Source organism: Rhinolophus sinicus, linkage group LG07, assembly GCF_036562045.2.
Source record: "Rhinolophus sinicus isolate RSC01 linkage group LG07, ASM3656204v1, whole genome shotgun sequence".
In the NCBI taxonomy this organism is placed as follows: domain Eukaryota; kingdom Metazoa; phylum Chordata; class Mammalia; order Chiroptera; family Rhinolophidae; genus Rhinolophus; species Rhinolophus sinicus.
This window is the reverse complement of record NC_133757.1, coordinates 26,586,987-26,611,084: the sequence shown is the minus strand read 5'-3', so window position 1 is coordinate 26,611,084 and position 24,098 is coordinate 26,586,987. Positions and strand designations below refer to the sequence as shown.

General features: G+C 43.9%; 2 protein-coding genes across 3 annotated transcripts in view; both read right to left on the bottom strand.

Annotated features, from left to right (window-relative positions):
• TM9SF3 (transmembrane 9 superfamily member 3) overlaps positions 1-2,813 on the bottom strand; it is a 57,297-nt gene extending 54,484 nt beyond the window's left edge. The window contains exon 1 of the mRNA XM_019724781.2: positions 2,555-2,813. Within this exon, the coding sequence (XP_019580340.1) occupies positions 2,555-2,650 (96 nt within the window). The 5' untranslated portion in view covers positions 2,651-2,813. The remainder of the gene's footprint in view (positions 1-2,554) is intronic.
• Positions 2,814-7,016: 4,203 nt separating this feature from the next.
• PIK3AP1 (phosphoinositide-3-kinase adaptor protein 1) overlaps positions 7,017-24,098 on the bottom strand; it is a 93,910-nt gene continuing 76,828 nt past the window's right edge. For both annotated transcript variants that reach the window (XM_019724782.2, XM_019724783.2), the window contains exons 14-17: positions 18,847-19,002; positions 15,737-15,807; positions 14,313-14,431; positions 7,017-9,986 (exon numbers count right to left, since the gene is read on the bottom strand). In XM_019724782.2, coding sequence (XP_019580341.2) covers positions 9,929-9,986; positions 14,313-14,431; positions 15,737-15,807; positions 18,847-19,002 — 404 coding nt within the window. In that variant the 3' untranslated portion in view covers positions 7,017-9,928. The remainder of the gene's footprint in view (positions 9,987-14,312; positions 14,432-15,736; positions 15,808-18,846; positions 19,003-24,098) is intronic.

Below are 24,098 nucleotides of genomic sequence, written 5' to 3'. Positions count from 1 at the left end.
TAAGCAACAACCCATTATGGAGCTAGACTTCCCCAAACATTTCTTTAAGCACTTCAAAATAGTATCAGTACAGAGAATTACTCTATGTAATACCAAGTGTTTTACTGTCCTATTTTCAGCATAAAGGGCTGTAGAAGCATATCCTACCAGAGTGCAGAAGACTATTAATTCAGATTGCCTGAGTTCAAATTCTACCTCTACCCTCACTGACTGTATGGCCTCGGCAAGCAACTTAATCTCTCTGGCACCAGTTTCCTCATCTATAAAAGGGCATTAATATCACCCACCTCACAATGTTATTAGTATGTTTAAAATATGAATCAATACATGTAAAGTACTTAGTGCCTCACACATGTTGCTACAAAAACAGTTATTATTTCTATCTGGAAACTGTCTTCACAGAAAATTAATCTAATGGGTAAACTTAAACTTTTGAAAATTGTTTTTTCATCAATAATTCAATTCCACAAGTATTATTTAACATATACTCAGCAACTTTCCCTTGGCAATTTTTCTCTTCCTTTAGTATCATTCTCTCTCCACTGGCTACTTCTGATTTCTTGGGATGTAAAAAAATTCACTTGACCATAGCCTTTTCAGTACTGTTACCTGGCTAGGGTGAATGGCTAGGGTGAAATATCAGAAAATATTTTCAAGAAACTTGGAAGAAGTAAAATATTTTGGCTAATAGCCAAAAATACATATGAATGACACTTATTTAAATTTTACACTTATATATTAACACTATCCTTCCTATAACATTTTCGCTTTTTTAATAATAGGTAACCAGGTATTAATAATAGGTAACCAAGTGAGAGCCGTTCAATGTAAACATGAATGAAACGGATTCTAAATTTTCCGTCCAGCAATTATCTTATACATATTATAGTCTCTCAAAACCTTTAATCAAATATTTTATATGCAATTACTGATATAAAAATGAAAGTGTTCCTGGGCAATAAAATTTCAATGCAACTGGTATTTACATTTTTAATATGTAAATTAAACTAAGGCCTTTTTATATACCTCCAATTGGTGAAATTTCGATTAACAGTTTTCCCTATTTATAGCAGTTTATATAAAACACAAGATAAAAAAGTATACTACTCTTAAGCTTATATGCTTCTATGGTACAACTATAGTTAAGAGAGAGTTCTGTTTTACACTTAACTTTCCTAAGGGTTAAAAAAATTGGAAAAAAATTAGTAACCATATCACTAAGGATACCCACTGAGAACAGTTCTTACACTCTGAGACAGGTTACCTGACAGAACAACAGGAAATTGTTTTTAAATGTTTAACCTGTGAACAAAATTATCTTAAGGTGAAAAGTCACAAATAGAGGTCAGAAAAACGTCTCTAATGTGGGATTTGTCTCTAAAAAAATACACGGGTAAGAAGTTTCTGGCTGTGATGGAATGTAAAATAGCCAGAAGTTTAGAGCTTTTATGAGCTAAAATAAAGAGTTCAGCTAACCCAGAGAGTAAAGTCGTCTGGTTAATTACAAATAAAACCTAAGGTAGAGTGCACTGAATAAATAAGGACGATTGCTTCATTTCCTCACCTATCAGGAATGACAGAAGATGCCTTCGAAACTTTCAGATTTAGTACACACACAACCTCTCAGGCAAAATCATTATCAACGGGTTATGGTATTAAAAACAATTACTCGTCAAGCAACCTCTCAATTTACATGACTTTCCTGCCTTGCTCACACCTACCATTCTGTAAACATTCGAGTTACAGCCATGCCACTGCAAGAGTCCTTAACATCCAGGCCAACAGCCAATGAACTTTAGGATAAATGCAAAAGGCACTGTTCCCAGCGGACTAGATAGAAGAGTGGGAAACTCAAGACCCCTTATAATCAGAAGTTGCCCTGGTTAGACTGGGATGGGAGCCTCAGCTAAGGGCTGGACAGGGTGAGGACGAAGTTACAAGAAAGGCCTCGGAACTGAGTGCGTGTAGGTTGAGCGCACGTACACGTGTAAACTGCTCTTCACCCTAAGTTTATAAAGCTGTCCCCACGCCAGGGTTTTAATCCGGCTTGGGCAGGAGCGGAAAATACAGGCCGGTGAGGACCATAAAGGGGTGGATATTTCCTGGTTGATGTATGACGGGTAATCGTGAGGCATCCATCTTCCGCTGTGTCGTAGCCCCCAGTAGCCAGAGCGCAGCTCCCTTCCCTGGGGGCACTAGCCCCGAGCCTGGGCCGCCTGCGGTCCCCACACCCGCGGAAACTGAGCCCCAACCCTCACCACGCTCTTTCCCCGACCCCCGAAGCCCCAAGACCTCGGGGTGCTGCGCCATTTAGGTCGGGGTGAGGGAAGGAGGCCCAGGCACTCAGGGCACGGAGTCCTGTCCCGGGAGCGCACGGAAATGCCTCCTCCCAGCTCCTGGGGTTCCTGCTCCGCCAGGCCCAACCGGAAGGCGCCCTCGGACGGCCACGGGGCTCAACCCGGCCGCCGTGCTTTCCAGGCCGCACCAGGCCTGCTGGGGCGGCGAGCGGGGGAGCGGGCCCGGGAAGATAACGCCAGCCGGGGACTCCTCTCACCGTGTGCTCGTGCTCGTCCGCCCGGGCCCGGATCACCAGTAGCAGCAATAGCGCGGCGGCCGCCGCCACGCCGGGAGCGCCCGGCAGCGGCCTCATCCCCCGCGCTCCCACCGGCCCGGCGCCCGCCCACCGACTCCTCCTCCTCCGCCGCCGCCGCCGCCGCCGCCGCCGCAGTCGATTCGCATCCACCGGGCGCGGACAGATGCACGGGGCCCGGGCCCAGCCGCTGGCTTCTTTGCGCCGCCGCCGTCACCGCCCGCTCCCGGGCCTACCCCGCCCCCCAGCGCCTCCTCTGCCTCTTCCTCTGACTCAGCCACGTCATCCGGCCACCCCGGCACACGCCGGAAGTGCCGTGCGACGCGGGGCCGCAACTGCCTCGGGTAGCCCTGCGCGGGACGCACGAGCCTGCTGCTGCGAAGGGCCCGCTTGGGCCGCGGGCGCACGGACTGACCGCCTAGCGCGCGGGGCCTGCTGCCCCTGGGTCCCCGGAGACGCGGCCTCCGCCACAACGTGGGTGACTTAGCCCAACGTGGACGCCGCCTTCGCGCCACGTCCAGGCTCTAGGAGTTGTGTGACCTTGGCCAAAACGCTTAACTTTTTCTGGCCTCAATTTCCTAGGCTGTGAAATGGGGTCTGACCTGCCACCGTTCGAGCTTAAGGGATCAGATAAAATAACCCTTCTCAGGCACTCGTCCATGGTTGTGAGTGAATCACGAGATCATATAATAATCATTATGGGAGATTGACACTTGTACAGAGTTGGATAAGTGTCACCGACTATTGGACCTCTAGTATTCAATCTTAATTGAAATTCTTGTTCATTTATTTGTTTACTTATTATTTGTTAGTCTCCTATCCACAGACATAAACACCTGGAATCTAAGCTCCTCTCCTAAGGAGAGAGCCTGTTCACTGCCATATTTTCTGTGCCTAGAACAGTGCCAGGCACATAGTAGGAACTCAAAAAATATCTGTCAAATAAATATGTGAGTGAATACAGCACCACCACCTACACCGCCCTCTAAACCAAAAATCTGGAACTTGTAGTCGGATTGTCCGCCTCTCTCAGCCATCAGCAGTCAACTGTTCCAGCATTGGGTCTCTTAGAAATGGCTCCAGAGCTTTTTCCTCTTTCCACTCTGCCAGAAAGAGCTCACCAATCTCCATCTCGCTATATATTGCAACAGTCTACTAACAGGATCTCTGCCACCAATCTTGCCTCCCTGTTTATTCTCCCCAACAGGTGCCAGAATGATCTTTTCTAAAAAGAAACCTGGTGATAGCATTCTCTCGCTCAAAACACTCCATGAATATTTAAATAAATCATGGAATCATAGCTAAGATTTTCACCTGTCAGGCACTATCTTGAGTCTTTAACATGCATTGACTCTAATCCTCACAAAAACCTTATGCAACAGGCACTATTAGCATATTCATTTTACAGCTAAAACTGAAGCACAGAGAGGTTAAGTAAGTGGCTTCCTCAAAGACCAAGACCAAGGAGTCTGGCTCCAGAATCCGTTTTTCTTACTACTAATGGACTACCATCCATACAGCCATTTTAAAAAATGAAATAGCCCTGTCTGTACTGGCATGGAATGATATCCGAGAGATACTTTTAAATTAAAAAGTTGAAAAATCGAGTATAATTCCATTTTAATGGGTAATCTATTAGTTTACCCATTGAAAACAATCTGCAAGATTATGATTTAAACCATTAACAGTGGTTAACTTTCTACTTTGTACATATCTCTAAATATCTGGATGTTTTTGACAATAAGCATGTGCTACAGTTCCTTGCTAAAGGACAACCATGTGACCATGCACCTGCACAATCAGATCGCAGTTTATCTCCCAACTTTACATCCCATTGAGCTCTATGCCCTGGCTTCATCCCTATATTTCACACATACACCATATCCTTTTATACCTCTGTGCCTTTGCTCTTGATGTTCCCCTTGCCTAAAATGCAAATAAATAGACAACCATTATATAGTATCCCACCAGCTCTAACTGAATTGTCACCTCTTCAAGGAAACCTTGCATGATGCCCTCAGGTAATCGAGCTTCTCCAGTATTCCAATAGTACTTGGCATGTTATGTCATAATTACCATCTAGTCCCATTTCCTCTTCTGTACTACAGCCTCACCTGTGTGTTTTTTTGTTTTTTTGTTTTTTTTTGAGGGCAGAGACTATCATTTGTTTACCTTTTTATCTGTCCCAGCTGTAGGGATAGTGCTTGTCACATCATAGACATTCAATAACTATTTGAAGAATGAATGAAGACATTAGTAAGTGAAAAGTAAAATAGCATAGGATTTAAAGAACGCTTTCCAGCTAGCCTAAGAGACATAAGGCAGTACATGATTAATTGCTGAGTGAATCATACACCAGTAATTGCTACAGAAATCAGAGGAGACGTCTTATACATCTTTGTGTGTTCCCCCAGAGCACCTATTGCAGGGACTTGCTCTTAGTGGAAGTTCAGTAAATGCTCAGTGAATGACTAATCACTGTATTTGAATCAAGTGATGATGGGCAATTGAACAAACAGTGTAAGTGCTGAATTAAAATGGATGAGTAGTTTCTTGCTTAAACATCCATCACCAGCCCCACAGACTTGAGGCAGAAAGCATTTGCTAGGTGGTGTGGGGAGCACTGGGTTGGCAATTGCTTGGGGGTGGGGAGAACACAAGAAAAAGGATCAAGTGTTCATTTGGGGAGGGCAGACTTAAAACCGGGAAACATTACACATGCAACAGGGAACAGGTATAACAGTGTACAAAAAACAAACTGCATAAAATGTGACCAACTGTGCAAATGTTTGACAGGCAATAAGTGCAATGGGCAAGGAGAGGAGAGGAAACCCTATTTTGGTGGAGTATTTGGGAAAGTTTCATGGAGGGAAGAGTATGTTGGGCTATTAATTCAACAACTATTTATTGAGTATCTACCACCGTGTTTCCCCGAAAATAAGACCTGGCCAGACAATCAGCTCTAATGCGTCTTTTGGAGCAAAAATTAATATAAGACCTGGTATTATATTATATTATAGACCCAGTCTTATAGTAAAATAAGACCGGGTCTTAGTTTTTGCTCCGAAAGACACATTAGAACTGATTATCTGGCTAGGTCTTATTTTCGGGGAAACATGGTGTGTGCCAGGAACTCTGGCAGACGCTAGGAAATGATTATGATACATGGCTTTAGGTGATAAAAGTCTGATAACAGTAGGTATGGAAAAAAGGAATAGGAGATAAAGTAACTGATCAGAGGGAAAAGAGTGTGGCTTCAAAGATCCTTGGAACCTGATGAACTCAAGGCTCAAAAACAGTTAGGACTCAGAGGTACAAGGCAGTTTTGCCAAACTAGAGTGTGAAATAGAAAGCTTATTTCACCAGTTTTTTCATCACCTCATTCCCTGATACCAACAAGTATACGGGGGAAATGCCAGTGAAAGAAGCCTCTTTTTTTATGGTAGTTTTAATAAGACTCAATTGTTTGTGACCAGCAAAATGATCCAGAAAAACCACAATTTAAATCTTTTATCCTTGTGCTCAATTAACATGATTATCAAAAGTCTTGGTCTATAGATGACAACACATCCTGTGATTTCCACCCTCAGCTACCTTTTCTTGGAAAATCTGTTTCGTTTTTCTACTTTATATTTGTCTTGCTGGTTATTTACTTCTGGGGTGAGCAGTTCTATTGCTATTACTACCTTTCATCTCTACCTTTTCTGTTCTAGCTGAAATGTTCCAGGTACCAAAGAACTTTATAATTAGTCTGAGTTCTTTCTTTAGGAAGCAATCATTTAAAACATTTGGCTCTTAGACTGAAGAGCAAATAATTTCCTTGGACAGTTCCAACTTCACTGTTTCTCACATATTTTTAAAACTTATCTGTCATAACAATGACATAGGGCAAGGAATAGCAGCTGCCACATAATAAGATCCCTTGCCAGTTAGGTGGTGACTCCAGTAAGGCTGCCTTTCTGCTCCTTCAGGATGAGGAATTCCCAACCCCTTGCTTTAGACTTAGACTTACAGAGTTGAGGGGACCTGCAGTATTACTAAACACAAAATGCTTCACTTCGTAATTAACAAAATGGATAGGCTACTCAAGACACGTAAACTCAACATGTCAGTAGCAGACCAAAATAGAATGCAGGTTTTCTGACTTCCAAACCAATATTCTCTCCCTACACCATGCTAATTCTTACTGCATAGCTAGCTAAGACATTTTTTCTTACATTGTGGGTTAAATGGGCTTTGGTGGACTAGCCTGAGAACTTACTATTTATTACAGTTTCTATAAGAAAAAGAATTCTGAGTTGTGCCTCAGAATTCAGAACACATCTTTCAACCTCTTACCCTCCCTTTCACCACCCTGGTGAACATAGTATCTGGCCATCAGGAATGAATGAGGAAGGCAATTTTATATTCTTAATAACTCACTTGGTAATGAACAAAATGCAATTTATTTATAAAACCGAAGCAAATATTTATACAGGCAGATTCCTCAAAATTGAGGATTGATTTTTAGGATGAATCTTTTAGAGTTCAAATTAGCCACTTGTCTTTCTTAGAAATAAATCTGTTACTAATGCTTCCTCAGCCAACCAGCTGCAAAACCAGACATTATTCTTTGAAAGAGAAAAACAGAAAACCAACTTACTTCCTGGGACATATGGGAGAGCGATCTAAAATCCCAGCTGTTAGGGTGATACAGGACGGACCAAGACTTCTTTTTAGTAACAAAGCAAGATAGAGGGATGGGGGCAAGGGTAGATAATTTAGCTTGACTTGGGAAAATGTTCATTGAGGTCATTTACATACAATCACTTTGCCTAATTATGGCAAAGCATTGGGGATTACTCACATTAAATATGTCACATTAAATTATTTGATTGCAACACCAACCTCCTGTTCATAGTCTCTCAGTCTTTATATTTGGTTGCTTATATAGTTGAGTTATGTGCTCACAGGTTTTACTATAAGATAAACAAACAGTTCTGGCCTAGGAACTAGAGGACAATGTACCTTGTACAGTTAGAAGCAAAGGCAGTGGCAGTGAATATGACTAATAATTGCACTTTCTATTGAGCCAGCTTATAAAATCTTGGGGAAGGACGGTGACAGCAGAGCTGTCTGCCAAAGCATCATATAGAAAGCTTTTTAATAGTCTCTTTGGACATCTTGTTACAATTTAGTTTCTGATCCTCATTGTAGTGAAATTCTGGGTTCTGTTACATAACATATTCCTAAAAAACATGTACAAAAGTTGGGTATGTGGAAGTTAAATTTATGTTATAATGGGTGGTTCTATATCTAAAGAATAAAAAATTTTACCTCATCATTAGACATTCTTTGATAACAGTACCAGTGTTTCATCCAAAAATTTTCATTTTCTTTCTTTTACTTTTACACACGGCCAATTATTCTGGATGTTCAGTGAGCACCTAGTAAGGGTTTAAGACTTGCCACTTTGGATGTGACACTCATGATCATTTCCATCGTGTCTCACATTTATAATACCCAGGTTTCCCAGTACTTTCAATTTTATGTTTTTCACATAAGAATTAAATGCATATGATATTCCAATATATGCCCACAAAGATGCTAACACTATTGACTGGCCATAGGTTTCATCACGTTATTGGTCTGAATGCCTGTCAATCAGAGGATGTACAAAAATATGAATTTGGCATCTAAAACGGGGATTAGAGGTATTGAATATTTAAAAAGTGTAGCTTTTATCAAAACCAAATGTGCTTAATGTGGAGACTGTCCATAAATAGCAGGAAGGACAACCACACCAACATTGTAATGTCTTGTTCTCCTTTTATCTCACATCACCCTATTTCTCCCAAGTAAGTGACCAGGAGAGTAAAGGGACCATTGCAGAATGGATACTATGTGCTAGGCACTGTGGTAGGTAATTTGCACACTCTCTTGATGGCCAGGCCCAATAGTGTGACTTTTATATACCTGTGCAGGACGGAGAATACTTTCCTGGAAAACCACAAGATTTCTGATATATTTTAAAGAAATAGGCCCAATACTAATTTCACTGTATGTTTAAACATCAAATTAAGGACATGTGCTTTGAAGGTAGATTTATGTGCCAGGGACTCAAAATTAATGACATACTTTAGGCTCTATAGTCTCTGCACAGATTTCCCTAGCCTGGTGGTAATAATAGGTGTATAAGGAAACAGATTAACTATTTCTATTTTAGGTTCTTCCTTCCTCTTTTGACCCCCTAGCAGAGAAAAAAATCAAGGATCCTCCTCTCTCTTTATGGCCAGAACTAAGACCTATAAAGACTGCAGAGCAATAAATGGGGTCCTTGGCACCCCGAACCTTTGGTTCCAACCATTTAGAGGTGTTCTTTGGTAGCATCACTGTTTTGAAAACATACTGAAGTATAAATGCCTAAATTGGGGGGGGAAATACATGGTAGTTCCATACCTGGGAGATATGGAAGGAAACTTCTGGAAGGACAATTGTCAGTCACTGACTGAATTTCTACATCTGGGCATTTCTTGAAGGACAGGGTTTGGCTATTTGGAGATGGAAAGTGTGGTGACCTGGAATCAGCAGGCCCAGATTCTAGACCCACCTCTTCCTCTAACCAACAGAAGACTCTTAGTTCCAGGCTTCTCTGAAACCTCGGATTTGACTTCTATTTAAGGGAATTAGGACTAATCCCTCTCTCACGTCTTTTTCAGGTTGTATGTGACCAGCCCTGAGATTTGCACACCCTCCTGCACTTGCAACACCAATCTCCTGTTAACGGTCTCTCAGTCTCCATACTTTGTTACTTATCTAGTTGAGTTATCTGCTCGCAGGTTTTGGTATAAGGTGAAGGAACAGTGCTGACCTGTTAACAGAGAAGTTGAAGAATCATTTAAAAAGGAGGACATGTCTTCTTACTTGAATACTGTAAGTGTTAAATCATAACCATTTGCCTACTAGAAATTACTCTGGATTAGCATATAAGTAAGGTCTACTATAAGTGCATTTTAGTAAAATCACTTGTAAAGTACATCTCTAATCAATCTTTTCAGGCTTCTGACATGCCAAATTAGAGGTAAATATTCCAATTAAGTCTTCACCCTTTTGGCAAACAAGGATATAGATCAATGTGCTTGGTGATGGTGAATAAAGTCCTTAATTTTTCACTTCTTCACACCTTAATAATATCTTCTTCATGGAAAGCCCAAACCAGCAGGGCCACAGTAACATCAGCAATGAGAGTGGGTCCTAAGATCAGCAGTCATGCCGTAAAATGCAACATGAAGACATCAGTAACAGTCTGAAAACTGCAAGTCTCAAAGTCCTGAAGTAGGCAGGTTTTCAGAGATGGAATCAACGACCTCTGCGTGGAACAGGTGGAGGAGGATGGAAGGTCTCCCTGATCGGGGGCCTGAAATGAAAGATAAAGCAACTATTTTAAAATGAATTTGATGAACTAGTCCTTAGACATCCACGGTTTGTTGCAAACCTGGTCTACTATGCAAAGGACATGTTCCTCAATGAATGAAACTGGCCACACATATAGACGTCTGAGTGGCATCCATGCTAGCTATGGCTCGCAATCCTCACTACACATTAGAATTACCAGTGGGGCTTTGAAAGATACCAACACCTAGGGTCTATCCCAGATACTTTCCATCATAATCTCTAGAGGATGGGACTCAAGCATCACAACTTTTTAATCGTGTCCCTCCCCCAACCAGTTGTATTAACGATGTCTTTTATTTTTTGCTGTTTTGACATCTAGGGTCTTGTGGATCCTGGAGGGACTGCCCCTCTCAGGGCAAGATAATTCCTAGAGCTAACAAACAACTTGCAGGTGAGCACACCTTTCATATGCAAACCAACCAATCCAGAGCCCAAACCCCAACCACCTTTATGGGTCTCTCTCACACACCTGGGGAGCTGGTGCACTATTTACCTGCTCTAATCACCCCAGGGCCAGGTGACAGACAACTAGAGACAGCCCCTTTGCTCCAGGCCTGCTGAAATTATTCAAACTAGCCAAACATAAATCTGCTAACCCTTCCTCACTTGTTCCTTCCTGTGGAAACTACAATAAAGGTTCCTGCCCACATTTTCTCCTCCCTTTTCTCCTGACTAAACCTGCTACTTTTCCATGTACCCTCCATCCTATGGCATAACGTGCCCCCTTCTCCTGGGATCTATGAGTATAACTATCTTTTCAATGGCAGTCATCTCCTGATCTGTTGACCCTGTCATACCTGAATAATGATACAACCTGTATTTTAAAACACCAGCGATTCAAATATGCAGCCAGGCAGGAGACACGCTGCAGTAGAGAGGTCCCTTGAGAGAGGAATTGAGAATTTCTGGTCTGCTTCTCTGAACTACTTACTTATGGGACACTAAGCGTGTTATCCCAACTCCACGTTGCTTTCCTAGAAAGCCCCCTCCATGTTATTCTGGATGGATTTTGAATAGTCCTAAATGACACTCCAGGTAGACTTGGGTGAGTCTGTTTACAGATAGGTTCAACAATTGCAGGTGATATTTCCACATGTGTGCTGTAAAACCAACATTAATTCTCTTGGAAGCAAGTCAATAGGTCAGGAAAGAGAGCTTTGTCAGGCGCTGTCATTGAACTGTGCTACCCTGGAGTTGCGTACTTGAGGATTAAATGAATCAGTAAGTAAATATTTACTGTCTCTTGAATGCAAGTATTGTGTAAGTCAAGGAAATGACAAAGGAATTGGGAAAAGGGGCTGTTTCAGGAATAAGAGAAGGAGGCAGAAGTAGGGAAACATAACGATAGACATCCTCAGGAAGGCCTGCTGTGGCCCCCGGGTGTAGATGGTTTAATGTGGTTGTTTCTGTATCCGGAGAAAACAAATGGACAGTCTCCTTCCATTTCCCCAGTCTATACTATGAACTGTGGGTTTACAGGAGAAAGCTAGCGGCAGCCAGGTGATACCACTTATTTTTTCTTGCCTTCCTTCCTTCCTTCATTCTTTCCTTCCTTCCTTCCTTCCTTCCACCCTCCCTCCCTTCCTCCCTCCCCTCCCTACCTTCCTATAATAGATAAACAAACATTTACCTATTATGTGTCTACTCCTGGGTGTGGGATGATATAACAAGTAAAATGAGCATGGATCGCACCCTGAAGATGCCAAGAATGTAGAGGATGAGACAGACAATGGGGGAAATGAGTAAACTGTACTGTGTGTTTTGACCGGGGAAGTCATAACCTATGGGAACATATAGCAGAGACATGTATGCACATATCTGAAGGACAAGTTCAACGTCTCTGAACCTACCAGAGGTAATGATACCTACATTGGAGTATTGTGTGAGGCTTGGAGATTGGAAAGTAGGTAGCAGTTTCTGGCTTAGAGTAGGCACTCAAGAAGTGAAGCTAATAATTTTATTAATATAATTAAAGATCTATTCTTAGATCTTTTTCCTATGTATGCCCCATGAGCCTTACAGTTTATTTTCCACCACAAAGATCATCATGATTCCCTCCCAGCCCCTTTTCCTCTCTCTGCTGCCCCACTTGGCAGTGGGGGTGAGTCTACAAACAAACCATCTCTGGATTTCATTCTGATCAATAACCCCAGCTAAGGATTGGAAGTCCCATTTCAGGGAAGTAGACTTGTAATTACAGGCATCTCAGGACCATGGAAGTAAAGGGTATTAAATCAGAATCAAGGGGTGGCCTGAGGGGAAACAGCCTCTCCAGGACACTGGGAAGCTGGGGTTGAAGACACAACTATCTAGTGATACCTGGGTACTGGCTGCTTTCTTACCCTGTTGACGGGGAGATATGGCTGGTGAAGCGTTTGGTTCAAGGACCCAGCAAACCTGATGTTGATTAATGTTCTTTTAAAGTAGGACTGCTGTTTGGCTGGTATGCTTTTGCATGGTCATAACATTCTTTAAACCGTTAGTTAGTAAATAGACTTTGTCCCAACTGCCCTCACTCCCTGACCACTCCAGCTCCTCCTAGAAACTCCACAGACCTCTTCACAAGTCAGCAGCTGAAGGATTAACCCTGGCACTGCAGGAGGCCTCCAGAAGTGTGTTTTGATTAGGCAGTACCTAGGCTATGCCTTCAAGGGAAGTGCATAAATTGTTAGTGATTGGCAAATCACTAGTAAATGGCAAAATAAATTCAAAAACAAATGGGCAATCGTTCAGCAAGAATTTGGCTTTTTTTTTTTTTTGGTCAACTGGCAGGACCTTGCCTATGAAGAGGATAACACAAATCCTTAGTCAGCTTCATTAACTGAAGAGTAAAAACCCTACAGACACTAAGGAACAAGGGAAATGTCATGCAAAGATATAATGCATCTGCTTCTGTTCTTGTTACCATCTGCCTTCCCTGACGTGAAATATACTGGGAACTTACAGCAGATGGGACTGTGAAGCCTCATTCCACTAACCGATAACCCACCTGCACTGCGGTAGGTGACTAGCTGGCTAACTGTTTAGGAGACAGGTAGGCCAACTCAAGCAGCATGCATCCACCCATCCATTCACTCACTTACGTGGTAAATACAAATATTAGTAAATTTCGAGCACATTCCAGTTACTGTGCTAAGCACCGGGGAGAGGAGAAAAAAAAATTTTTAATTGAAAACCGTTTCTAGTCTCTTGAGGTTTACTATCCACTCGAGGAGACAGATATGTAAAACATGGTACAATGTGGAATGAATTATAAATAGAGGTGTTTGGGGAATCACAAGAAGACTCACCCTGCATAGAGAACATGAGGGAAGGCTTCAACAGAGGAGGTGATGTTTGGACTGAGTCCTAAAAGATACGCAAGAATTTTCTAAGCAGAGATTGGAAGGGAGGCAAAAGGAACACATGGGGCAAAGACACAGTACGAAATGGTACAGCTCACTGGGAAGTCTTAAGGGGCAGAACACTGATGAATACAAGAAAGGGGTGCGACTTGAGGAAAGATGGGGCCAGGGCTTGCTGGAAAATGCAGAAATAATCTGAAGCCTTTTATGCATGAAGTGACATCATCAGCTATTTCTGTTCTAGAAAGTACACTATGGTTGCAGTGTGGAGGAGGGACCGACTGGAGGTCGAGAGGTAAATATGGTGGATGAGGTAAATATGGACCTCGGTGGATGAACTCAGGTACCGGCAGATGGAGAGCAGAGGAAGGATCTGAGAGCGGAAAGGACAGTAGAATGGACAGAACCTAGAGACACGCTGGATGTGAGAGCTGCAAGGGAGGCAGGAATGGAGTTAAACTCAATTGAGGGCCAATGCATGTTAAATAATTCTTCCAAGTTCACAAGTGACTGCCGAAGACTCGTCCCCAGGTGCTGTGGCATGAGACACATGCTGCCACCACCATATCATGCTGCCTCTCACCTTTATTTTATTTTAATACCCAATTCCTTCTTGTCTCCTGGTGCCCAAAAGGCACTGTCCCCACAATACAGTCCAGGGCATTAGTTATTAGGGAGCCAAATTCTAACCAGATAAAAATTATTCAAAAAGTTGATGTTTACCAATGTATTCCTTGGATGAAAGACTGCGTTTGCTATTGAAAATGCAACTGCGTAATGCAACTGAATTAAATTTATGAAGAGTCCACACTGCAATATGTCAAAAGCAGGCATTTCAGTTAGCTCTGAACTCATTCTCAGGTCATCTTAGATGTCCTCAAATCCTACTCTGCCCTTGGAATTCAGAGAATGAGGAAAACCTTTCCTATCAGTTTCAATGTTACCTCTGTGAGGCAGCTCGTGGAGGCACCCTGGGGGGCCTCTCAAAGGGCAGGGTGGGTATTCCATCCACTTGTGGGGGGCCTGGACTCCGACTTCTGGTAACCTCAGGAACTTCATTATCCTACAGCAAAAAAGATAAGAAGGAAAGGTGAAAATTACATCAAGCAACCAGCACAGCTGGACACCGCTATCCCAAAAGCCCCTCAACCCTCCTCAGGCTCTGGCTGAAGGTTCTTCACAAACTGAGAAGCAACCCAGCAACACCTGGGCAGCTTTCCATTGCCTCCAGGAGCCATCAGGAGACAATCAGGCCCAAATTATCATGAATGGTCCTTGCTGCTGAAAGCAAGGTCTGTGGGCCATCAAGGTCAGCATCACCGAGGGGCTTGTGAGAAATACAGGATCTCAGGCTCCTCCTAAGACCTGCTCCATTGGAACCTGCATTTTAGTAAGACCCTAGGTAATTCATATGCACATTCAAGTTTGAGAAACATTGCTCTACACAATAAGATGGAGCTGGAGAATTTTTAAACAAAAGTCCCCTTTGGGGACAACAGAACCGTGAGTGGTCCTCAGCCATAGGGTAATTAATTACAAGCTGTGCACTGGAGGGGCAGCCCACGCCTAGGACCCTTTCACAGGGAGTCTCCTGGGTGGTCCCTGTGACCCCTCCCACTCATCACAGCCACTGGTCCCTGGATCAGGAGAACCATAAACCCAAATTGGGCCTCGGCCTAAGGCAGGCAGCTACTCTCGGCTCGGAGGCCTGTGGCACTCAGGGGACTGTCTGCCACTGTCCATGTGGAGAGACAGAAAAGGCCATGGAGCTTTGAGAGAAGAAAGCAGGTATGTAGCCAGACGAAATGTGGCCCCGAGAAACACAGCAGTGGTCTCAGCTCTGGCATGCCTCGCACCTCCAAATCCAGGTCCCAAGACGTGATCACCGACCCTGGATTCCCTGGGTCTCATGCAGCTCCCGCTCATAGATGCCTCTTTTGGCTTAATCAGCCTAAGTGGATTTCTATTCCTTCCTTCCTTCCTCCTTCCCTCCCTTCTTCTTTTTATTGAGGGGAAATTCACATAACATAAATTTAATCATTATAAAGCCAACAGTTCAGTGGCATTTAGTACATTCACCATGCTGTGCAACTACTACTTCTACCTCATTCCAAACCACTGTTGTCACCTCAAAAGGAAACACTGGACCCGTTGAGCAGTTTCACCTCATTCCCCCCTGTTCCCAGCCCCTGGCAATCACCAATTTGCATTCCATCTCTATGAAACTATCTATTCTGGACATTTCATATAAACGGAATCCTATACTATGTGACCTTTTGTGTCTGGCTTCTTTCACCTGGATTTCTATTTCCTGCAGTGAGCCGACCCCCAGGACAAGACAGATGGAGGCGGGGGCCCCAGCTCTCACCTCGTTGTCCCCCTCCATCCCGCTGCTCACACTGAGGAGGCTCCGGGTGCTGGATCTGTTGCTTGCGCTGCCTGTGGGACACAAACAGGGTCAGCTGGACTGTGGATTCTCTTGGGCTAAAACAAGTGCAGAACTCGCGCACTACTTATTTTTACCAATAGAAACAATACCCACATTGTGAATACAGAACCCTTCAAAATGCTGCCATCTTATACCATTTTCTTAGAGGTCAGTATTTCTTTCAGCATAAAATGAAACGGTTCACCTTTTTATTACCGTATTTTGCTTTATAGCTACCATTTACTGAGGGCTTCCCACAGGTGATGTGCTTTAAAAACATGATGGCATTTAATCCCCAAGAAGATCCTATGTAATATTAGTCCTCTGACTTGACAAGGAAGCAAAGATGCTGTATTTCTCACTTGGTCAGGGCCAGTTCTAAAAGCTGCCAACAAATTTTGCTGTTGAAGGTATTACTTACTTAGGAATTACAGCAGGCACGTGCACGTATCACACACATATGTGCACCTTCTAAGTAGAGACCAGACAGTTTGACACAAAACCAAATACAAAGCACAAATTCAAAAGCAGAATTTACGCTCAGGAATTATGACTGTGTGTTTAGGTGCCCGAGGCTTTTGAATTGGGAATTTATCACCGGTGTCGCCAGACTAGCACTACACAACAGAACTTTCTGGAAATGTTCTGTTGTATGCTGTCTAATATGGGAGCTAGACTAAAACATGGCTAGTGCAACTGAGGAACTAACTTGCATATTTTACTTAGTTTTGATTAATTTAAATTTAAATAGCCACATGTCGCTAGTGGCTGCCATATTGCACAGCTCAGCATTAGAACACGCTCAAGCACATGACGATCTAGCTAACGAAGAAGAAAGAATAACAGTTAATCAACTATAACAAGAAAATTTTGACGTTGACTTACTAATATTGCCACTAACAGTATTGTCAGGTCTTAGAGTTGCTGAATTTCCACTTAAAATACCTCTTCATCATATTAGTTTATAGGTAAATAGTCTTAGTTTTGACATCATTCTGATATCAACTTTGACCTAATTAATTTAGATGTTCGCTTAAACAGACCAGGTTAAGATTATAATTTTGGATTGTTTCTCAAGGGCAGATTTCTAAATTTAAAATAATGTGTCAAAATATTTGTAGAAACCAAGGGATTCAGAGTTTGTTTATGAAGGAGCATGTGACCCTGTCCCTTTCTATTCAGTTACCCACACATAACACTGTGCACTCTGCTAGAATGTCCTGTTCTCCCCACTCTCCCCAGCCCACCCCTATCCACAAGTTTAAAACCTTCTCAGTCTCCATTGCTTAAGACAAATACTATCGAAACCTTTCCGAATTCCCCCAGATGGAAATAACTCCTCCTGCCCATGGGCTCCCATCGCGGCAGGGCCAAGCATCCCACATCATGCATCCCTGTTCATCCCACTCCCTCACTATTAACCAGCCCTGTGCTGAAGGTTATCTACTAGGAGGGAGCAAAAAGCTGTCCAGGCACCGGCTCCTGGACCCTGGAAATTCATATCCATCAGCTCCCATTGTCCCTTCCCTTGGTGTTTTTTAATCTTTAACCTCCAGCAACTGGCTTTGATGGTTCCCTGGTTCAGCTGCCCTGGCCCTCTCCCCTCTCCAGGCTGACGACTTGCTTGCTCACATCCCCTCTGGACAGCACAGTTAGTAGAGGCCCCAACCCCCATCATCTGCTCTCTTGCCAATGGAGAGAAGGGCCATGGCCACCCCTCACCAGGGAAGAAGGATCAGACAAGCATCTAACCTGTGCTACTTTTGTACTTTCCCTCCTCCATTACAATCACCTGAACACAGGCTCTATTTGTTTTTCATCTTCATGTCTCCACTAGGCATGTCTCCACTAGTCTAGCTCACTATGTACAGAGCAGGCCTCGATATTTGGTGGAAGAAAGCATGAGAGCAAAAATTGACCAAATATATGATCCTTAAGAAACTCAGATCAGACAATCTAGGAAAAAGCCAACAGTCCTTCTGTAATGAAACTTTTGTTCTTTTAAACATAGCATTAATGTTCTGTCCATGGATGGGCAAAATCATGTGTATGTGTACACACACGTGCACGTGCATTTTTCTGGGAAGTGCATCCAGAGTATATATCAGATTCTCAAAGGGGTTTGTGACACAAAAAAGATTAAGAACCATTGGGTTTGATGGCCTTCCTGTTCCAACATCCATTTTGGGGTTCTCTGCCTAACAAATTTAAGGAGACATGAGTCCTGAAATTCAGCTTGTCTCTTGCTCTTTTATGGCACTCCTAGCTATTTTGATAACACTAAAATGTCTGAAAGAAAGGAAACTCAATCTACTCCCGTGATGAAGTCAGCTAATACAACCCTGGATATGGAAACAAAGCCCCACGTCCTGTCTACACATCAGCGCACACTGTCTGTTGCAATCAGACTCCTATTCAAGTTCTCAAGCCAAAAGGAAGACATTTCCTAATTAAACCCTCAACTTATAAAGTTGGAATTCTCAAATTTGAGTCCATTGTTTCCTAATGTTGCTGACTTTGTGCCCTTTGCCTCTCCTTACCGCAAATAAGGAAACCAAAAGAATAGCGGTTAAGAGTCGTGGCCCTGGATCCAGTCTGCCTGAGTTCAAATCCCAGCCCTACCAGTTATTAGCTCGTTAACCAAGGGCAAGGCACTTAGCCTCCAGTCTCCTCCTCAGTAAACAGAGTCGACAGTAACTCTCCCATAAAGCCATTGTGAGAATTAAATCAGAATCTATGGGAGAGGCCTAGCAAGTAGTAAATGCTCAATAAATGCTAACTAGTATCATTACTAAGTTTTTCTTCTTATAAAAGGGATAGAGTAATAATTATCACACAATCTGGCCTCAGGGGATATTTGTGTAATGGATCTTTGGTCCCTGAAAAAAGGCAAAACTCACAGGTTAAATGTCCCCCATTTCTTATACCTCCCAAACCCAAGTCAGGCTCCAGTTGAGAACTTCTGGACCCATAACAGAACATGTGCCCAAGGCCCAAAGGTGCCAGCTGCAGGCCAGCTGTAAAGGCACCCGCGGGGTCAGCCTGCTCACTTGCTGTGCTGGAGGTACTGTCCGTCTTCCAATCTCCTCTTCTCAGCTCCGTCCTTGGGGGGAAGACACTTTTCCTGGGGCCACTCTCATAGACCCCAAATTCCACTTTCCCGGGCAGGTGCTGTGAGTGCCGAATTGGGACCGTGATCTCCAAGGCTGGAGTTAGAGGAAAAAGGGATAAGCTTCAAGCCACCAGACTGCCATTTACCAAACTGTTTGCTCCCTCTCCACCTGCCTCCCTCACCTGAACCTGGAGAGTGTCTACAGGGCAGGGGTGGGAAGGGGAGGGGAAAGGAAAGAGAAAAGAGGAGGTGAAGAGGAAAGGAAAGAGAATGGGGGCCCTGCCCAATTCAATACTGAAACTCCACAGAATCCTGTGTGACAATTGCTGGGTGACAAAGGAGAGGGGTGGAGGAATGTGAGAGCAGGGAAATGCTTCCTTATCAGGTAGTGGAAAGAACATTCGATTAGGGAAAGGTTTGGAGCCCCAGCTCTGCCACACCCCAGCTGTAGAACTTGAGTCATTCAGTCAACTTCTCTGAATTACTTTCCTTTCTGAGGAAGGGGTTATGAACATTATTGATTGTAATAACAGATTATCCTGTGCATCAGGTAGAATTGTAAGGAAGCTATATTTTTAGCTCCTTGAAACCTCCCAACACCCATGAAATAAATACTATTGTCATCACCCATGAAATAAATGTTATTGTCATCGTTCTCAACAGAAACTAAGGTACAGAGAAGTAAAGTCACATGCCCCTGTCACACAGCTAAGTGGGGCAGTTGAGATTTGAATCCAGGATCCAAAGTCCAGGCTCTTCACCACTACTCACACTGTCTCTCAACCCCTTAATAAATGATGGATGATGGGAGAGTGGTCCACAACTGACAGCAATACCCAGAGTTCATGAAAGGAGGTCCGTCAGGCCTGTGAGAGATTTTGTGTTGGTTTTTTTTTAAGGAGGGCGCAGCTCACAGTGTCCCATGCCGGGATCGAACCGGCAACCTTGGTGTTATTAGCACCACGCCAACTGAGCTAACCGGCCACCCAAGATTTTGTGACTTGCAAGACTGATGGGTGGTTTGAGACCCCACAGGTTCAGAAAGGTAAATTATTCCTTTGCCCTGCAAGGCCTTCACCTGATCTTTTTACTGGCTTGGCCTCGCCCAGTGGTTATTCCTCCCTAGATTTCCACCCCTGCGTTCCATACACAGAAGACAACTCCCACTGATGAGTAGAATAAAGTACGTGTGGGTGTCCACACCAGCTTCTTCCCCAGGGAAGTGTAAAAGCCAGGTGAGCTCCTGTCATGGGGTTCCCCTAGCTGTCCTGGGGCAGGGCCTCTGGAAAGAGGTATAAGCTCGGGGTACTCCTGGGGACCTGCCCTTATCTTCATGGTACCACTTCCTCCTCCCCTCTCCTCTTCTATGGGACGGGCATGGCAGGAAGTTCAGGGAGTCGAGGGGCAGAGGTGGCTCTGCTTCCCAAAGCCAGAAGTCTGCTGATAAGTGTATATGGGTAAACTGGAACAGTCTGAAAGAGCCAGCAGGTGCAAGGACAGCGTATGGCACGTGTACGGCAAACATTCTGCACAAAGAATATTATAAAGGTGGATTGTTGGTTTGTGCAGGCACAAGCTCTCCTCATTCTAGAGACTCCACTTCCAACTGTAGTGTAGGGTCCTGGTACTAAACCAGCTTTCCTGGTCTCTGTGTGACACAGATATTTCTCACATCCTTGGGTTCTCTTGGAAGAGAGAGCAGTGGAAGCACCCACCCCAGCTTCGAATTGCTTGGGCAGAGACTAGCCGTGCAAACCCGCACATGGGTGTGAGCCCATGCAGCTGTCATACTTTGTATCCCCTCCACTTTGGCCTAGCTTTTTAAAAATAATCTTTTGAAGGGAGGTTCCTGTCTACTTATTTCACTTCAATGAGGCAATTTTCTACTCTCAACCAGTTCTAGGGGGGAGAAAAGTAAAATACCCAGGGGGAAAAAAAATGGGAGTCAAAAGTTCGAAAAATCAAGTAGACGCAGTCTAAACATCTACAAAATAGTCTTTGAATAAAGGAACAATGCCAGGAATCATAATTACATCATTAGATTGCGTGGGACTTTTCCCAAAGTGTTCACAAATGTTGTTATACCTCCTTTGAACTTCACTACTTCTCCACTAAGTAAATAAGTCAGGTGTAACCAGGAAACTGAGGCACAGAGTGGTTCAAGGAATTGTCCTGGATTATAAGGTGATTCAGTGACAAAGCGGGGATCAGAAGCCAGTTTTTCTGGGACAGACCCTACTGCTTTTGGTCCTGCCCCACACTGGCCACAGACACACCCAGAACATAAATATTGATTGTCTTCTCTGTGGGGCTGGGCATTCAACAAGTCACGTCAGCCCTGCTCTGACTTCCTACACCACCAACACGCTGTGCCATCCAGGAAGAGCCAAACAGCTCCCCAGGACTGAAAAAAGACTGGCACGTTATTATGAACAGATTCTTACTTTTTAATTATCCTTGGTGTGCTAACCCAAATTAAAGAAAAATGAACATTGTTTTTCTTTTCTAAGGCAAATGAGGTTTCTACATGAATAGAGGCTGTCCTTGTGTTTAGAGTGGGTTCCATTCCTGGAAAAGGTCCTTTAAACAGAAATGCCATCCGTCAACTCTAATTTTCCTACAGATTGATGTTATCCTGTGCCAATGGTTTTTAAACGTTTTTTTGCAAAGCAGAATTCTTTCTTCTACTGCAAACAGAAGCTCAATGTAGAAAACAGATTTTTTTTTAAAGGCGCTGCCACGGTTGAAGCAGAGTAAGTGGCCCCAAACCCTGTCCCAATCCTAATCTGCCCCCCCAACCCCCATTCCAACTCCTTACCCACACAAGCATGCATACAGTAACACTGAGGCACCTCAGTGTGAAAAATACCCCAAACAGGCAATTACCAGTTGGTATTTCACTAAATACACAATCGAGTTTTATGGAGTTAACTAATTGATCATATTTACTCAGCCATAAACGATGCTTTCTCTTTGGCAGATACTCTGAAGCCCTTGGGCCTCACCAGCCAGTACAGGGTCCAACTTCCAACTGCCTGAGGCTTTCTCTGGTAGCCAGATTACAAGCACCCCTCCCCTAGCAGGCCTCAAGCAAAGACATGGGAGCTGGTGTCTAAATGCGCCAGCTCTCTTACCCCTGAAGGGGAATATCTCTTCCAGAGTGTCTTCCATTGGCTCTCAGAGTCTCCAGGGAGCTCTGGTCTCTACAGTGGTAACTGCACTTTGCAGCCCACCTACTCTTCCCTCTCTCACGTCCCCATCCCTACTACAGGGGTCACCTCCCCCATCTGCTATTTGCTCTGAAATCCTTGTCAGGGAAGAAAAAGTTATAAGGTGAAATGAATAGTGGTAACGGCTGCATGATACTGTGAGTACTTAATGCCACTGAATTGTACATTTAGATCCAATGGTAAATTTTATGTTATGTATATTCTACCACAATAAAAAAAACAAATGAGGGACTCTCGAGATTGACAGGTAAGAACATTCTCCCCGTGTGGACTGCTCACAGTCACCAGCTGTTCTTACTCAGTGTCAAATTATGTCAAGTTTAATATTTTAATAGTTATGACATTAATTAAAGCCCCTGATATAAAAAAGTAAAACTACCTAGCCCCTCCGCCCCCCCAAAAATTCCTAGTCAGAGGGTCTGGTTCTTGAGGAGTAGGAGGAGTGGGGGCGGGGGAGGAAGGGCATTAAACCATGTTCCTTTGGGAAAATTTAGACATTGACCATTCTAATTTAGACTACAGCCACTTGTGGGTATCACTTATTTGGAGACTAATTCGCCTTGAGTGAATTTTGTGCTATGTTTTAAAACCGTGATTCCATGTCAGTAGAACTGAGTCCCAGCCCAGAGCACTCTCCCTGGGAGGCCCTGCCTGAGAGAATGCCAGCTGGTGTGCAGGCATTTTGTCAAGTGTTGCCATGTGCCAGGCACTGTGCTAAACCCCGGTTATACCCTAACTTGTTCCATCCTCACAGCAACCCTAATGGGGTGGGTACTTTTATTTGTGCCATTTTGCAGACGAGGACTGAGGCTCCGTCTGGTGAAGTATCTTGCCCATTGGTCCCAGCTGGTAAGGGGTGAGCAGTGGGCAGGAACTTGACCCCAACCCTGCTGGCCCCAGGGACCATGCCTGTACCTCTCTACTCCTCAGCACGCATGCCTGTCTTGCTCCAATATCTCCAGTGGCACCAGGCAGAGGCTGGGTGGGTGGTACAGGTGTGATGACACAGGTAGGCCTGGTTCTGAAGCCCAGGCTGCTGAGCACACGTGACTCTACACTACGATTCCCCAGTCTTCAAATACCGCACGCATCACCAATTCATAGCTTTCTTATGCTGCCTGTATTTAAAAGCCTGAAATGTTCCATTTAATCAAGGCTGCTAGCTTTGGGTTTATGTGTTTTAGTTTTAAAAAGCTCCTCAGGCCTTTTACCACCTAAAGCCCTATTGTCTGACCCAAGGATGACTGAGCAGATCTTGAACCAGGTTCTCTCCTCTCCTTGCTCCTCCTCTCAACCTGGAGGGCAGACAGTGCAAGCTTGGCTAGTGGCAGCATACATTTAAGATCCAGTCACTCAAGCAGACATCTTAGGATGACCTCTATGACCTTCTGCCATGGGTATAATCTCTTTACAACTCTTCTCCCAAACAGTCAAACTCATTAATATTCACTTGGCTAGTATTATATGCAAAACACTGTGCTAGGCATTGTGGGACAAGCTGTAGCTGAGAAAACCAGACCCACACAAATAAAAGGCTAACTTATAAGCAAGCAGATGGTGAAGATCCTGTCTTATCGGTCTCTGTATTTGGTAAGGTGGCTGGTGCTTACTAAGTGAAGTGAATGAAGTGAAATTCACTTGTGCAATGAATGAAATCAACCATTCCAACAAAGATTTCTTGAGCCCTGCCAATGTACTGTGCTATACAGAGGATTCAGTAGAGCCCAAAGCAGACAAGTTCTTGCCCTCATAGAGCTTACAATAGGTGGGAGGCTGGGCATAGAAAATAACCAGGAGCACAGCAACATAAGCTAAGTCCAGTCAGTGATGTGTGAAAAGAGAGGGTAAGGAGAGGCACAGGGCGTGAGTGGTGGAAGGCTACTCTGGGGAGAATGGCAGAGAAGGCCTCTCTGAGGAGGAGTACTTACAGCTAACCTCTGAGGAGAACAAACAGCCAGCC